At 38.6% G+C, this 16,141-nt stretch overlaps 1 protein-coding gene across 20 annotated transcripts in view; it reads right to left on the bottom strand.

Moving 5' to 3' along the window:
• The window catches only part of CDC42BPA (CDC42 binding protein kinase alpha), a 309,540-nt gene extending 295,685 nt beyond the window's left edge, over positions 1-13,855 (bottom strand). For 8 of the 20 annotated variants that reach the window (XM_082612486.1, XM_082612494.1, XM_082612491.1 and 5 more), the window contains exon 1: positions 12,533-13,853. In XM_082612486.1, coding sequence (XP_082468612.1) covers positions 12,533-12,710 — 178 coding nt within the window. In that variant the 5' untranslated portion in view covers positions 12,711-13,853. Of the gene's footprint in view, positions 1-12,532 lie in introns of all 20 variants that reach the window. The other 12 variants (XM_082612485.1, XM_082612476.1, XM_082612487.1 and 9 more) reach the window with 4 other exon arrangements.
• Positions 13,856-16,141: the final 2,286 nt, after the last annotated feature.

The raw sequence follows: 16,141 nt of genomic DNA, 5'->3' as shown, positions 1-16,141 counted from the left end.
TTACCGAAAATAGACATCCAGTCTTTGTTTGGGGAGGGAAGACAGGAGCCAGCTGGCATGTAGTAGGGGAAGGGCTCTAGAGTTCCTACTGCTTATACAACAATTCAATCAGTCCTCCACATTTTAGCTCCACCTGTACCTCAACTTTCACAGGTTCCTGACAATACCAATTTCTAAGACTTCTGAGCATTCTGCCAAGTAAAGGGGATAGGTCCTAGCTTACACTATTACTGACTTAAGACTTGACTTTCTCAGATCTGCTAAGTCAGCAGTTATCACCCATCTGCCTGCTTTTTCAGCTTCCAAAATTTCACAGTATCATCCCGTGTTTTTTTCATCCTTGAAGATTTATGACTTCTTAAAAATTCCTTTACCATAGTTTTAGTGGGGCTGCAGAAGAGAATGAAACTAATTTGTGTGTTCAATTCATCATCACCAGACTATGCTGGACACTGTTGCAAATAAGGTTAAACACAGACTTAATGTAAGAAAATTTTACCTTTAAAAATTGGAGACTATTTGCATTTTATCTTATTCCTTTAAACAGTAGCACCCCCTTCTCCTTACCTTCACCCCATAAAATACTCATTTATAGATTATCAACTGCTAAGAGAGGGGACAATGAACCACTACTTATAAGAAACCCCTTCCGAAATAAAGCAGGATACATCAATGAAGAAAGAAATCCATGGAACAGTTAAAGAATAATCAAGTAAAAGATCTGATTAGTAGAAGAGTCAACTCATTATAGCTGGAGGAAAAAGATGAGTGTGGTACAAAAGGGCAGCACAAGAGAATTTGGGGGATAATGGAACTGCTTTGTATCTAGACTATGGTACTGTTCTACATTTGTCAAAACTCACAGGATATATACCAAAATGAATGAACTTTACTATATATACATTTTTTAATGAAGTACAGTTCATTTACAATGCTGTGTTAGTTTCTGCTGTACTATATATATATATAATTTTTGAATAACTTTAAAAAATCCTTTAAGGTGAGAATGGGAAATAAATATAAACAAAATTATATATATATATATATGCATATATACGTACACGTATACCATATATATGCCATTAGGAGGAACAGATCAAAGTAGGAATGGGGGAACAGAAAGCATCGTGGATGGGAGTAGGGTGTTGAAGGCTGAGCTGAATGAAAAGGATATCCACATAAAAGAGCTGCATGGCATCACTTCTGGGATATTCTTGCCAAAGATGTATGATCATGAGGAAACAAACCCAAATTTAGGGTTTACTTCAAATGCTACAAAATAACCAGCTGGCAATCTTCAAAAGTGTCAGTCATGAAAACAGGAAAATCTGAAGCCCTAGTCCAGAATGACTGACCCTAGAAGGCATGACATCCAAATGCAACATGTGATTCTAAATTGAATCCTTTTGCTATAAAGGTATCATCAGGACAACTAACAAAATTTGAATGAGGTCTAAGGATTAGATGATACTAATGTATCAGTGTTAATTTCTTAATTTTAATAGTTGCATTGTGGTTATGCAAAAGAATGTTACAAAATACATACGAACATATTTCGGAATTAGGGTATCAAGTTGGCAATTTACTCTCCAATGGTTCAGAGGGGAAAATATTGTACTATACTTGCAATTTTTCTGTACATTTCAGATTATTTCAAATTTTTTTAATTATTTTTTTAAATAATAAAAAGATTAGAAAAATAGGCAAGGACCATATCCATATGCCATGCTAAGCAGTTTCAATGTCATCCTGAAAGCTATCAGTAGTCATTGTAGGATATTAAGCAAGATATTGACATGATCAAAGTTGTAACCATTTTTTAAAAGTTCTACTAAACAAAGGCCCTTGGATATGTAGGATTCCCAATATTTTCAGGCTAGGTGCACATGTAATACTGAGATTATAAGTTACTTAGCATTTAAAGGAGAAACAAAAAGCATGATTAATAAGGTCAATAAGACCCAGGAATGTAATCCATTTAGATACATTTAACATAGACAAGTCAACTGAGCAGATGCACACAGAGGTTGAACAGTACCAGGATAACTCAAGAGCTGCTGTAATTAATTGGGGTTACCACAGGAACACAGGTAAAAGAAACAAGTATGATCACACTTAATCACAATTTACAGCAATGTAACACAGCAAGGAACGCCTGGAAAAAACTGTCAACTTAGCACGCATCAGTCAGAAATGGGGTAACACATTACAAAGGCATGCAGGAAAAAGGCAGAAATAGAAATCACACTGGACTTGGAAATATTATTATGGTTTTAACCATAAACTCTAGGAAAATCTTTATAAGTACAGAAGATGGAGAAGCTTTATGATATCTTATCAATATGTCAGCTGCATCACATACCTGAGCTTTTAGTTTGTTTTTAAATGTTCCTTAGTTATGATTTTTGGTTGGGGCAAGGCCATAATTAGCTAGCAATACAATCACAAACTGGGGCTCTAGCCACTGCAAGTTTTTCCTAATCTTTTCAAACAAATATTTTTTTATTTTATTTTTTTTAATTTTTTTTTAGATGTTGGGGGTAGGAGTTTATTTATTTATTTAGTTTTGCTGTGTTGGGTCTTCGTTTCTGTGCGAGGGCTTTCTCTAGTTGTGGCAAGCGGGGGCCACTCTTCATCGCAGTGTGCGGGCCTCTCACTATCACGGCCTCTCGTTGCGGAGCAGAGGCTTCAGACGCGCAGGCTCAGCGACCATGGCTCACGGGCCTAGTTTCTCCGCGGCATGTGGGATCCTCCTAGACCGGGGCTCGAACCCGTGTCCCCTGCATTAGCAGGCGGACTCTCAACCACTGCGCCACCAGGGAAGCCCCTAAACAAATATTTTTTTAAATCTCAGGACAGAACACTTCTAAGTAAGTACGTAACTACTTTTTTTTTTTTTTTTTTTTCGGTACGCGGGCCTCTCACTGCTATGGCCTCTCCCGCTGTGGAGCACAGGCTCCGGACACGCAGGCTCAGCAGCCACGGCCCACAGGCCCAGCCGCTCCGCGGCACGCGGGACCCTCCCAGACTGGGGCACGAACCCGCATCCCCTGCATCGGCAGGCGGACTCTCAACCACCGCGCCACCAGGGAAGCCCCCGTGACTACTTTTAATAATATCTGAGTCAACTTGGGGCGTTAGCCACTTCCAGTAAACCAGGTATTTAAGGATGGGATTCTTGTTGCAGCAGGACAACACTGCTTTGACAAAAAAAAAAAAAACTCTCATAAAATTAATTAGCTTTGTTCTATTTCACAGCCATGACAGTCTGTCTCCCAAATTCTATACCAGCGCAACAGTTAGAGAGATAACTGGGTTAAAAAATGATCAATTGCTACTGAAAACAAAAAATCACTAGGTTAGCAGGAGCATCTTTGCAAACCACGAACTACACACATAAATATAAACTCAAAGGCATGTATCAAGTTTTATTGTTCTTTGTCTATAAACACATACTTACCCAATGCAGAACTCCACATTAACCTAGTACATACTGCCGAACTGCCTTCTAGGTGATGCAAACAGAAGTGCTAAAAAAACATTAAACACGAAAAGGATAAAGGCAAGTCATTCAAACCTCTGCCTTTGGAGTTGGATGTGAACTGTGATAATATTCAAAATACAATGTGATAGAAGAATTCAGTAACGACTTTCTGAAATATAATTAATTTAAAAGCTCTGACACTGTCTATGGATTCTTAGTGTACACCAGCACTTCCCAAACTCTGCCAGCTATCCTCATAAAAAGGGTTCCAGGGCTTCCCTGGTGGCGCAGTGGTTGCGAGTCCGCCTGCCGATGCAGGGGACACAGGTTCGTTCCCCGGTCCGGGAAGATCCCACATGCTGCAGAGCGGCTGCGCCCGTGAGCCATGGCCGCTGAGCCTGAGCGTCCGGAGGCTGTCTGTGCTCCGCAAGGGGAGAAGCCACAACAGTGAGAGGCCCCAGTACCGCAAAAAAAAAAAAAAAAAAAGGTTCCAAAGTCAAATGACTTAAGCAAACTCTAGGTAAACCAAAGTTAAAGAGGTTTCTGTACCACAGAACTTTTGAAAAGTGTTACTATGACAATGTGCTTTGTAATATACAAAGAGGGATGCAATAAGTACTATTTCCCAATCTTACATATACAATGAACTCTTAATTTTCAAACTTCACTTATATCTATTGAAACATAGTTTAGGAAACACTAGGGTATACTGTGGATTTTCTTCATATTTACTGTCAGTCTACAACATGTATTTATGGGTGCTGCATAATCTTTAGTCCACAAAAATTCCTAAGTGAATGACATATCAATAATTTTTCATGATTATTTTAATCTTCTGAGTTGAGGTCTAGAATTCCACCACTGATTTGCAGGTTGGAACTATATAAATATAAAAATAAATCATAACTAGCCATTTCACAATATTTGCCGTTGGTGACGAAAAGAATAGGCATGGGCTTAATATTTACTGAAAAACAGTTCAGAACTACACAACATTGTAAAGCAACTATACTCCAATAAAAATTAATTTAAAAAAAACAGTTCAGTTAATAACAACAAAATGTTCCAATGCAAAATATCCTGAAAGAAGAAATAAGATGCTGTTTGCAGAGTCACACAGGGAAAGACATCTCCGATGCCAATATAATTCAATAAAACATTATCAGTAAGCTATGAGTATGTTTGTTAATGGTGAAATAAAGTTATTTACATCCCTGTATTAGTACAACTATACATTTCAATTAAACTTTACCAAAAAATAGCATTTTATCTTCCTTTATCATAAGGCCAGATAGAAACTTCAAAAACAGAATGAGAAGCCTCTTGCCTTCTGAGATGGCCCACACTCTGTCTATGGAGTGTGCATCTCCCTGAATAAACCTTCTTATTATTTTTGGGAAAAAAACAAAACAAAAACAGAATAAGAAAAAAGCCAACAAAATGCAACTATAAATCACCAGAAAAAGAAAATCCTAAACCAACTTTCAACCTTTTGGAAAAATAGGCTATTACTATTATGCCCATTTTTCACTGATGTTAAAACAGACTTAGGTTAAGTAACTTGCTTAAATCACCCAGCCAATGATCAAGGGAGTCAGTCTGAACCCAAAGCCCCTACTCTTTTCCAGTATTATAGGTTTAGAACAGAAATATTTCAGGTTGAGGTATTCCACTTGTAGATCTTCACCATGGAAACTCTAAGTAAGTTTAATTAAGCTTTATCACTATGAATAGAAAAAACTGACTAGAACATGTTTTTTTTTTTTCATAGATTAAGCCTACAGTGATGTGTACGCAATTTGAAATAAAACCAAAATTTAATAAATGATTGCATGACTGAACTAACTCACAGGTATTTTTAAAAGATTGTTTTCATCCACATAAGTAGTATTTTCAAGCATAAGTAGTATTTTCAAGCAAAATTAGATTGGGGGTGAGAGGAATAGTGTTGATGGGGAAGAATTAAAGAGAACAATAAATGTATGTCAGAAGAGAGAGAAAAAAGACATTAATTTATGCTATAAGCTATTTCTCTTTAAAATCAAGTCAAAATATCCTCTAGTATTATTATCTGCCACCTTAATACTCAGAAGAGAAGTTTATGGTAATCACAGAGTTCTAATTGCTCACATAGTGTTGAAACAGCACCAATTATATATGGTTTCCTCTTTAATAAAAGTATTGTAGGGCCTCCCTGGTGGCGCAGTGGTTGAGAGTCCGCCTGCCGATGCAGGGGATACGGGTTCGTGCCCCGGTCTGGGAGGATCCCATATGCCGCGGAGCGGCTGGGCCCGTGAGCCATGGCCGCTGGGCCTGCGCATCCGGAGCCTGTGCTCCGCAACGGGGGAGGCCACAACAGTGAGAGGCCCGCATACCGCAAAAAAAAAAAAAAAAAAAAAAAAAGTATTGTATATTCTGGCTTCTTTATGCTCTACATAAATAGGTGCTGGCACTTGAAACCCATAGTTTCACAGATACAAATAAAAGTAAAGTTCCCACACTAATCCAAAAATCTGAAACCAACAGCTTAGCAAAAAACATTGTAACCTTAGAAAAAACAATATTTAACACTATAATGAATTGTAAAATTGCATGTCCATGATCTTTTCCTCTGAAATATCACAAAGTAATGAATTATTTCACAGACAGACAGTAGTTCTGCAACATGTTACAATTAAAGTAACTAAAGCTGCAAAAGATAAGGTGAGAATTTCTGAATTTGCTGTGAATGCCTATACTTGAAAAGCAAGTTTAATTAGAGCAAGAAAAGGTCATAAACAGAGACGTGTCAGTAATTTCAAGGACTTCAGAGGCTAAAAGCACTGGTTCATTATTATATCTAATTTCATTCTACTTTATAGGGTGCTTTTCCTGGACACAAATGTTCACCAGCCTCACACATGTGCTACTCCACCATGATTAAGTTTATCTGTGACTATCACACAGAAGACAATTGAAAGTCCACAACCACTAAGTAAAATCTAATTTACTCAGATTTGGATTTTCTCTCCAAACCACACAGTGTTCCAAACTTTCCCTCAAAATTATCTCTTTCTAACCCTGAAGACACAAGGGACACCATGACCTCATACTGAAAGAGCATTTCCCAAAGGGTGTTCCATGGAACACTGGTTGCCATCCGTCTTCCTCAAAACATTATAAATTCTAGGATAACCCACAATATTTTTAATGTTTAATTTTGTGTAAAAGTTTCCCAAATTTATTTACCCACACAACCCCCCCCCCGCAAAGCACCTATTAATACCCCATGGATTTCCAGAACACATTTTGAAACTAGGGAGGCAGCTAAAGAAACCCTAACCCCAAAATGAACCATCGTTCGTATGAGGAAGAATTAAGGGGCAAATAGTGAGATTGGAAAGTGGAGAGCCAGGTCTCTGAGCCTCCTGTTAACCAATGAAAGCGGAAGCGCTACTCTCCTATAGCAGCAGATAAAGAAGCACTAGAATTGGGGGAGGGGTGTTAGCCAATAGAGGCTAACAGCTACTAATTGAAAAAAGTGGACACTGTAGAGAGGAAGTAGGGAGCAACTAGCTGGGAAGAGCAAACCTGTTACTCTGATCAGCATCAAAGGGGAAAAAAGGAAATCCCCTGGATCTGGAAAGGAGTTTTATATGCAGTGACAACAAAAGACAGTCATTCATATGTCTGGGATGACCTATACTTATAGTGTGGGTCATTTCAAAGAAAAAAGAAAAAATCTTTATGGAAAGAACTTCTTGACTCAAGATACAGCAAAAGCTGTTGAGCAATTCTTCACCTTAGCTACTGAAAACTTGAAGTCACCCCCACTGGAAGTTTCATGAGTAACAAGGGATGAGAAAATCCATGGAACTAGCAGATCCTTCTCACCTGCATCTACTCTGACATTCATCTGGAGTAATGGGAAGGCATAAACAAAAAACTACAACCAATGTCTAAAGGTCATATCTTTCATGTTTGACTAGTTACACAACTTTTACAGTTAATGGAAGTCAACATCCAGGAGCCCAAAGTCAGAAAAGGAAAAATGTAAAAAAAAAGGAAATGAACCATCAAAGACAAAATCGAGTGAATTCCCCTGTCCATTAAGTTCTTCTAAATTAAAAATACTCAATTATTCACGAATCAGACTAAAGTAGCAACCCAGGAAAACAGTATATTCATGCTCATTTTCTCATTTCTCCTCTCTCCCATTCTCCCGCCCTCCTTCCAAGTATCCTGTCCCTACCTAAACTCCTTTTCTTTAAATTCTTCAGTCTGTCCCAAATTTAATCATGTGCGCTTTTTGAAAAAGGGAACTAGGTCTATAATTTTTTCATTGTTAAACAGTGAACATGTTTTAGCGTCATCTACACTAGAATTCAAACTCTTCTGCTTCCAATCTTTGGTAAGAAATGTAAGAAAACACAAGAGTTCTGTATAACAATATTTATCCTTTCAACACATGATGTACTTGATATTTTCTATTCTAGTATATTTACTTTTTTAAATGCTGGGTGGACTTAGTAAATTGATTCTAAAACCTATCAAAACCAATAGGAAGAAAAACAATCAGCAATACATACAATATACTGGCAGTAAGTGTACATGAATAGAAAAGGGTTTGGAAGAATTTTTTTTGACTACCATAAAAGAATAGTAGAATAAAATATTAATTTGTAACAAGTTCAGTTCTTTTACCCTAAAATAGCCTGGGCTTACTATCTAATATTAACCAAGTCCCAGGAATTATGGAACATTTCATAAAATTTCCAACACATTACGCTACGTGTTTTTACACTGCTATGTTAAGGTATGCCTTACATTTCCATATGAAATAAATAAGTTCCTAAAATTATTAGTGTTATTCCTGACATCCCTGTTCACACTCATGGAGCACTACATCCTTTAAAAAAGAGAGAAACAGAATGGAAATGGAAAAATAATAGCCATCACTTATTGCATGCTTCTATCATATGCGAGCATTGTGTTAGATCAAATAATTGTACTTACTATCACTCTTAGAAGAGACTAGATTATTAGGGGATTAGTATAAAGGAAACAAATGCCCAACCTATATTTCTGGTGACATTTATGATGATCCTAATTGAGGACTTAAATAAAAATAAACTTAATCATGTGTATTAAATGAACTTTTTGGTAATTTGGTATGATTAATAAATTCTACTCAGGAAAAGCTAACAACGAGGAACAACATAAGTGAAGAACAAAGAAAAGATTCAGATTCTTCTAATCAAGGCATCATCATCTCACTTAAATGACCCACATATCAAAAGCATGAATAAGCTTTAAAACTACTCTAATAAAATGAAAAGTTTAAACCACAGTACCTGATGATGTACTCTAGTAACAAGTTTATTAGTCATTCAGACTATTGTGTGTGTGTGTATACACTGAATAAACTATAAAATTACTGTTGTTTAAGGATAATTTAAATGAAATGTTATAAGGTCCAAGATTCAGAAAGCATCAAAATACAGTTGGCCACATACAGATAGTTCTGCATTTCTTTTTTTGTATTCAGTAATATTATCTTATGCCTATTTTTTAAGTAACTTGGTTAAGAATTCCCTAAAATTCTGATTTTTCATTTCAAAGTAGAAGATAACCAATTCAATGAATAACATATTCATTTAGTCATTACTAGCAGATTAGCTTATAATGTAAAAGTTATTTTTACTTCTACAGCTCTACTGTAACTTAACTCTAGAGTCACACTACTGATATCAAAACTATTATTTTATAAACAAAACATACAAACCATAACCATTTCAACAACTTAAAAAACAAGGACAAAACATAATCTTTCAAAGCTTGTTGTATATAACAGGAAAATATAATAATATTGAATAATTTAATAAAAATAATAATCTTATTAAACTTAAAAGTGATCTATGGCCTCTTTATCCTCTTGCTCTATTGCTCAGTGACTTAATCTCCTCTTCCTCTCTAGAGCTCTACTTGTTTCCTCCCTCAAGCCATTAGCACCAAATGCAAGGAATGCTATCAAAAAAAAAATCTAACTTTGAATTGTCAGCTTTCTTACTGTCATGATACTGTAATGAGCGAAATATTAACTGCATCAATATAAAAGTGAAATGGGCCATAACTAGGAATAAAGTGAAATTGATGGAAATGAAGCAAGTCAGAATCTTGCTGACTCCATTTTTAAAAGTACCATCAGCATAAAAGTAAGGCATATCTAGATGACACTTCCATTCATATAGACAGCCAAACAAATATACATCATGTACTAGTATTTAACTACTACAGCTCTTCTGTTGCAAATATTGGGTCTTTTAAAACTCAAACTAAAAATTGTATCATTTAAGGCAAATCTAAATTACCAAATTTAACTCCAACAAATAATCCCTTTCAATTTCCATCACAGACCAAAAAAATAATATTTAAAATATTAAATTGAGGTCAATTCACTATCTGGAAACTTCCTTAATCTAACTTGTTTTTTATATAATGTTAGATAGTGAGAATCCAATAAGACATTTCCCCAAAATGTAGTAATCAATTCATATGAGAACAGTTGATCTGTTTCAATAATTAAATGAGGAGACTGGCATTCTTAAATAACCTAAATTCTTAAATAACTTAAAGATAGTAAATACTACTACTCATGATGCACTTCTTGACAGCTTTTTCCATTCTTTCTTTTCTTCCTCCTTACCCAAACTTCTACGGTTGGTAACTCCCACTTTCAAGACCTCACACTCCAACTTAAAAACGCCTAAGACTTAACAGACACTGCCTACTCCCAAAATAACAGTTACAAAATAACTGCCTAAAAATTCTAGTCTCTCGTTCTTTATTACTGAGAAACACAATAGGAGTTTACTTAAAAGAGAATGTATATTTTTGTTACATCACACCTGACTTCTAAAAGACAAAATATGAAGGATACTACTAAAACCTAATTTACTTTAAAACTGTGAAAAATCCCTTGCTTGAAATTATTTAAAATCTGCTAATAAAAATAAAATGTATTTGGCCAAACACTTATTTGACTTTTGGCTTATTTGGCTTAAATTAAATATATACAAACAAGGTTTTTTTTAATACAGATATAAGAAACACGATCCAAGAAAACATTAGTGGAAAATATATATAAATTATTTTGATAATTCAGAAAAATATCTCATAACATAAATGTAAATTTTTAATCACCAAAAGGCAATTGAGGATATAGTTTTTTATCATATTTTTAAATTACATTTACAACTGGTACATACGAAGAGTTCTCCCATCATTTTGCTGATGAGAAATAATAGATATTAAAATGACAATCATAATCATAGACTAGAGTATCGCTATGAAACCATAATTCAAGAACTGAAACTCTAAAAGTATCAAAATCTTTTCTTTAAATCTTAAAAAAAACTAAAACTTTTCTAAATTTATTAAACATGAGGTGTAAAACTACACATGCTTTATAAAATATTTTACTCTACACATAAAAATAAAGGACATATATTCACAAATCCAGTACCAAAGTCAAAACTGTTTCATTCTTGAGAGCAGTCTCTTGAAAGATCATTTAGAATTCTTACATTCCCAGTATGAGTCTAGTAATATGTTTTAAAAAATTATTCTATTCACATTTCATACATATTTTTTTTAACCCTTATGACATCAAGTTGCTAGAAAACTTCTGACACTGACAAATTGAATAATTAAAGTTATGATGTGTAGGCAATCTTGAATAAGTGATTTACCTGACAAACGAATTTTTAATAAATTTCAAGTCAAAAAAACGAAATAATCACCAATTGACTTTTACTTCAGAAAAATAAAGATTTACTTGGAAACAAAGACATTTTAGTATAAAAACTTTCCAACAAACTCAAATATTGGTATTCCAAAGGTACAAAATAACTTCTTTAGCTAATATCCTTCAAAAGTCAATGTACCAATATAGGTACACTGCCATGTACTATACACAGTATGATATGTGATGATGTGTACTCTTCCCACAGAGAACTGGTGGATGCTGGAACTTGCTCACATGTAACATCCGAAACAGAACTTAAGCCAAGCCTTCAAGCTTGAAGGTCACATGGAGCATTTGCTCTCATCATTGATCTACTCCACTACCTAGCTCTTCTAAATCACATCTATATTTAGGAGAATAAAGACAAAAATTTAGCCAGTTTAGGTTTGAATTAAATTTAGAGTAAATCTAACTCTCAGGCAGGCAGGAGCTGCTCCCAAACATTCTCTACCAAATACTATCACAAAATTCTTAAACTATTTATGTCATCTTACAAACATGACAATTTTTGGCAAGTCCGTGTTTAGTAATTTCCTTTGCACGTACTATATAGAGATGTGATAAAACCCACTGATGACCACCTTCAAGTTCCTGTTGACCTAAGATATTTTAATATCTCCTCCCATTTCCAGAGTGATTTCCAAAGCCTGGGAAGGAATGTTTCCACTAATAAATATCTTTCAATTGAATGCCTGTTATACCACCACGCTCTTGGCAAAGCGAGCAATAATCCATTTCTGCCCATCACAGAATTATTCAAAATCTCTTACTGCTGACCAAAAAACGTAAGTCATTCCTCATAAGTCCCACATTAAATCTAGGCAACACTAGAGGGGTGGGATAGGGAGGGTGAGAGGGAGGGAGACGCAAGAGGGAAGAGATATGGGGATATATGTATATATATATAGCTGATTCACTTTGTTATACAGCAGAAACTAACACACCATTGTAAAGCAATTATACTCCAATAAAGATGGTAAAAAAAAAAAATCTAGGCAACAACTGAGTAGCATGCTTTTACTCTTGGGAAAATATTTACTGAAAACTACAAAAAAAAACCTTGAGTAATTGGTGTCTACTCTTTTATTGTATATATATATATATATATAAATACATTATGTATAATGTATTTTAATACATAATATATATTGTGTACACACAATATATATTTATATACTCATTACAGAGAGTTTACATGATAACTCTCTATAACAATTAAACCATAATGGCTAAAGAATTTTTTATTTTACATACAAACTTACCCCATTCTAGGTATTCAAGAATGTTCTTCTCTCTTCTCAATGGAGAATTATTGCATTCATCATAAAGGCAGATGAGGATATCCAGTAACGTTTCCACACTGAAGCACTGCCCATTGGTCTGAGCGGGCCCATCCAAAATAAACTGCTCCAACTGCCTCAAACGCACTTCTCCAGACATGTTTGCTTCAACTTCTGCTGGTTTTTCTTTCAATTACTGAACCGATTTTGACTATGATTATTTGAACCTAAACTTTAAAAGGTGTGGTTTTAAAAATAAACCACTTGTTATTCAAACTGTCATGCAATGCCGGTGCTGAATTCAACATCCAACACACCAGTAACCTCACTTAACTGAAGCGTCTTCTATTTCACACATATACACATATTTTGAGGGAAAGTTACCATAAAATATATTTAAAACATTTTTAAAAGAATAATACAATTAAATCGTATATTTAAATAAAATAATTAAAAAGTACTGAGAACCAAAGAGTCAACACTTCTTTAAAAAAAAAAAAAAAAAACTCTTCTCCTTCATTCAAAATTCAACTCGTGCAACACAATCCTGAAACGAATCCAGTTGCATCATTAATGAATTAAGTCCGATCTGCATCAGCAATTCACTTCCCAAGCAGAAGGAAAATCGAAAAGGAAGGAAAAAAACAGAATGTATATAAGGGGGAGGGAAAACCAAAAATTCTGCTGCAAATCCTCCCAACCACCACTTGGATAACGCATCAGCGGCAATTTCTCCGGAGGGAAAGGGAGGGGGCGAGGTCCCTGAAGCAGCCCCTCGACTCGGAGCACGCCAAGCCTTCCCCGGAGGAGGCTTTCCCTTTCTCCTCCCGAGGTCCTTCTTTTTAAGGCTTTGCAGTTAGTCCTATTTCCAACGGATTCCGATGAAAACTCTTCATTTTTCTCCCCGCTTCTCCCAGGGGCCTGACTGGCTGCGGGCGGCACTCGCCCCCGGCTCCAGGAGCGGCGGCTACTCGGCCGCCCGAGCCCGCTCCATGTCGGTGGTCGCTGGGCCGCCGGCCTGGGCCGCGCCGGGCGCAGAGCCCGGTCTCCCCCACACCCGCACCGCGGCCGCCCGCCCGCTCGCCCGCCCACACTCCCGACGCCCTGGCGAGGGGGTGCTTTTCTGGATTCAAAGGACACGGACGGCAGCAACTGCGGCGGCGACGGCGCGGGCGGCTCCGGCAGCTAGTTCTCCCCCTTCTTCACACCCCTGGGTTAAGGGCATCTTTACCCCGCAAAGAGGGGAGCGGCCGAGGCGCAGGAGGAGGGGTTGGTGCCGCTGGTGAGGAGACCAGAGGCTGCCGCAGCCCGGCTCGCAGCCACTCCCTTCCTTTCCCTCCACCCCTCCCCCTCCTTCCCCGTCCTCTCGCGCTCGCGCCCTGGGCTCCGCGAGGCTGCTCCAGGCCCCGCCGCACGCAGGCGGAGGCTCGCCGACGAGTCCGGATCCAATATGGCGGCCCCCGCCCCCCGACACGCGCGCACCCGCCCTCTCCCTTCCCCGCCCCCGCCCCGCCCCCGCCCGAACCCAGCCGGCGCGTCGAGGTCCGGTTCTGCGGCCCCGCAGAGCCGAGGCCAGGCCTTGGGGGGCGCGCGGGTGGGGGCCGGGGGCGCGGCGGCTGCACCACCCCGAGGGGAGGGTGGGGACGCTTCGGCCGGAGAGGCTGCGGCTGCCGCAACGTGGAATGCAGGGATACGGGAGGACTGAGGGAGGCCGCGGCGGCGGTGGTGGCGGATGGTATGGAGGCGGGAGGACCCAGGCGCGGGTTGGGAACTGCGCCACCGCCTCGCCGCCGTTCCCGGTTCCTCGAGGTTTCTCGTGGGGATCGCAAAGCGGGGCTTCCTCCTGGTCCTCGGAGGCACCACCCGACTGGCACGTTTGCTAAAGGGGCCCAGAAGCAAACGGCTTTAGGCTTCCAACAGATCTGTAAAAGACAGTGCTTTTCTCACCACCTCTTACCTGCTCGCTACCCGCCCCCCAAATTCAGTTCTCAACCACTCCAAAGTAATTTTCTGGGTGTCCAATTACACCACTTCTTGTGTCATTTCCCGGGACAAATACACTGACAGACATGTACGCGCTACCCTCCACAAGTCCTGAGTGTGTGTGCGAGAAGAACAACTCTCCACGTCTATTCCCAAAAGTTTCCCTACGTAGAGCATGATATTCTCTCCTCCGGAACTATTCGAGCTGCTGCCTTTATCCCCAGCCTAGGTTACCACCTACAGGGGATTCAGCCAATGAAGGGGAGTCAAGACAGGTCGCCACTCTCACCAAAACTCCATCCCCTGTGCGCGCTCGCATGCGCGCGCGCACACACGTAGCCCAATGCAGAAACTGGACAGCAAAGGCAAGTCATTCAATAGGTAAGGCCATTTAGGGCCTTCCGGGGGTTTTTTGAATCTTGATTTTAGGAGAGCGCTCTACAAAATTCTCACGGAAGATTCCACATTTAAATGTATCACTAAACTGGGTCACTGCATTTCTGTCATTTCCTCTCAAAAACTGCCATCTCCTTTATAATCTTTCTCCAAAATACAATTATTTTATATTCCTTTCCTACACCCGTGAGGCAGTTATGTTTTCTATGTTAATGCCCACAATTGCCACAATTTTTCACATCTTACTAATATGAAATCTGAGGAAGAACTAGAAATGAAGGTCTAGAAATGAAGTCTAAAAATGAAGGCTAAGCTTAATTATTCAAGTTGCTATCATTCACAAAATATTGTGACTCTTGTGAAATCTACACTTGCATGGCTTATATCAGGAGACATTACTTCCAGTAAGCTCTTGACACATGTGATACTTACATAGATTCAGACAAAAGATGGATCATTTATGGCCATGATATCTTTATGTGTGTGTGTATTGGCTAATTATAAAAGTAATAGAAAAGCAAAAAGAAATGTTTAATCCTAACAGATAATAATATTTTGGTGTTTATTTTTCAAATCTCCTTCCTATGTATTTTAATAAAATGATGCATAACAGAAGCCAGTTTTATAGCCTCCTGTTTTCACTTAGCAATATATTATGAACATGTTCTCAGGTCAACACATATTCTTTTTTTTTTAATTTATTTATTATTTACTTTTGGCTGTGTTGGGTCTTTGTTGCTGCACACAGGCTTTCTCTAGTTGGGGCGAGCAGGGGCCACTCTTCGTTGTGGTGTGCGGGCTCCTCATTGCTGTGGCTTCTCTTGTTGCGGAGCACGGGCTCTAGGCACTGGGGCCTCAGCAGTTGTGGCACGCGGGCTTCAGCAGTTGTGGCTCATGGGTCCTAGAGCACAGGCTCAGTAGCTGTGGCACACGGGCTCATTCGCTCCGCGGCATGTGGGATCCTCCCGGACCAGGGCCCGAACCCACGTCCCCTGCACCGGCAGGCGGACTCCCAACCACTGCGCCACCAGGGAAGTCCCAACACATATTCTTAAGCAACATAGTTTTTAATGGTGAAGCCAAGACATTTTAACACTTTCAGTTGACCATGAGGTGGGGTAGCAAAGAAAGAAGCAATTTCTTCTGCTTTGGCACCACAGAGCTGACTCTAAGATACCTACTTATCCAACTTGTAAATAACTCTAAAGAAGA

This window comes from Mesoplodon mirus, assembly GCF_964341445.2.
Source record: "Mesoplodon mirus genome assembly, chromosome: 3".
Taxonomy (NCBI): Eukaryota; Metazoa; Chordata; class Mammalia; order Artiodactyla; family Ziphiidae; genus Mesoplodon; species Mesoplodon mirus.
Note: the sequence above shows the minus strand (reverse complement) of the source record. Positions and strands in the feature narration are given on the sequence as shown.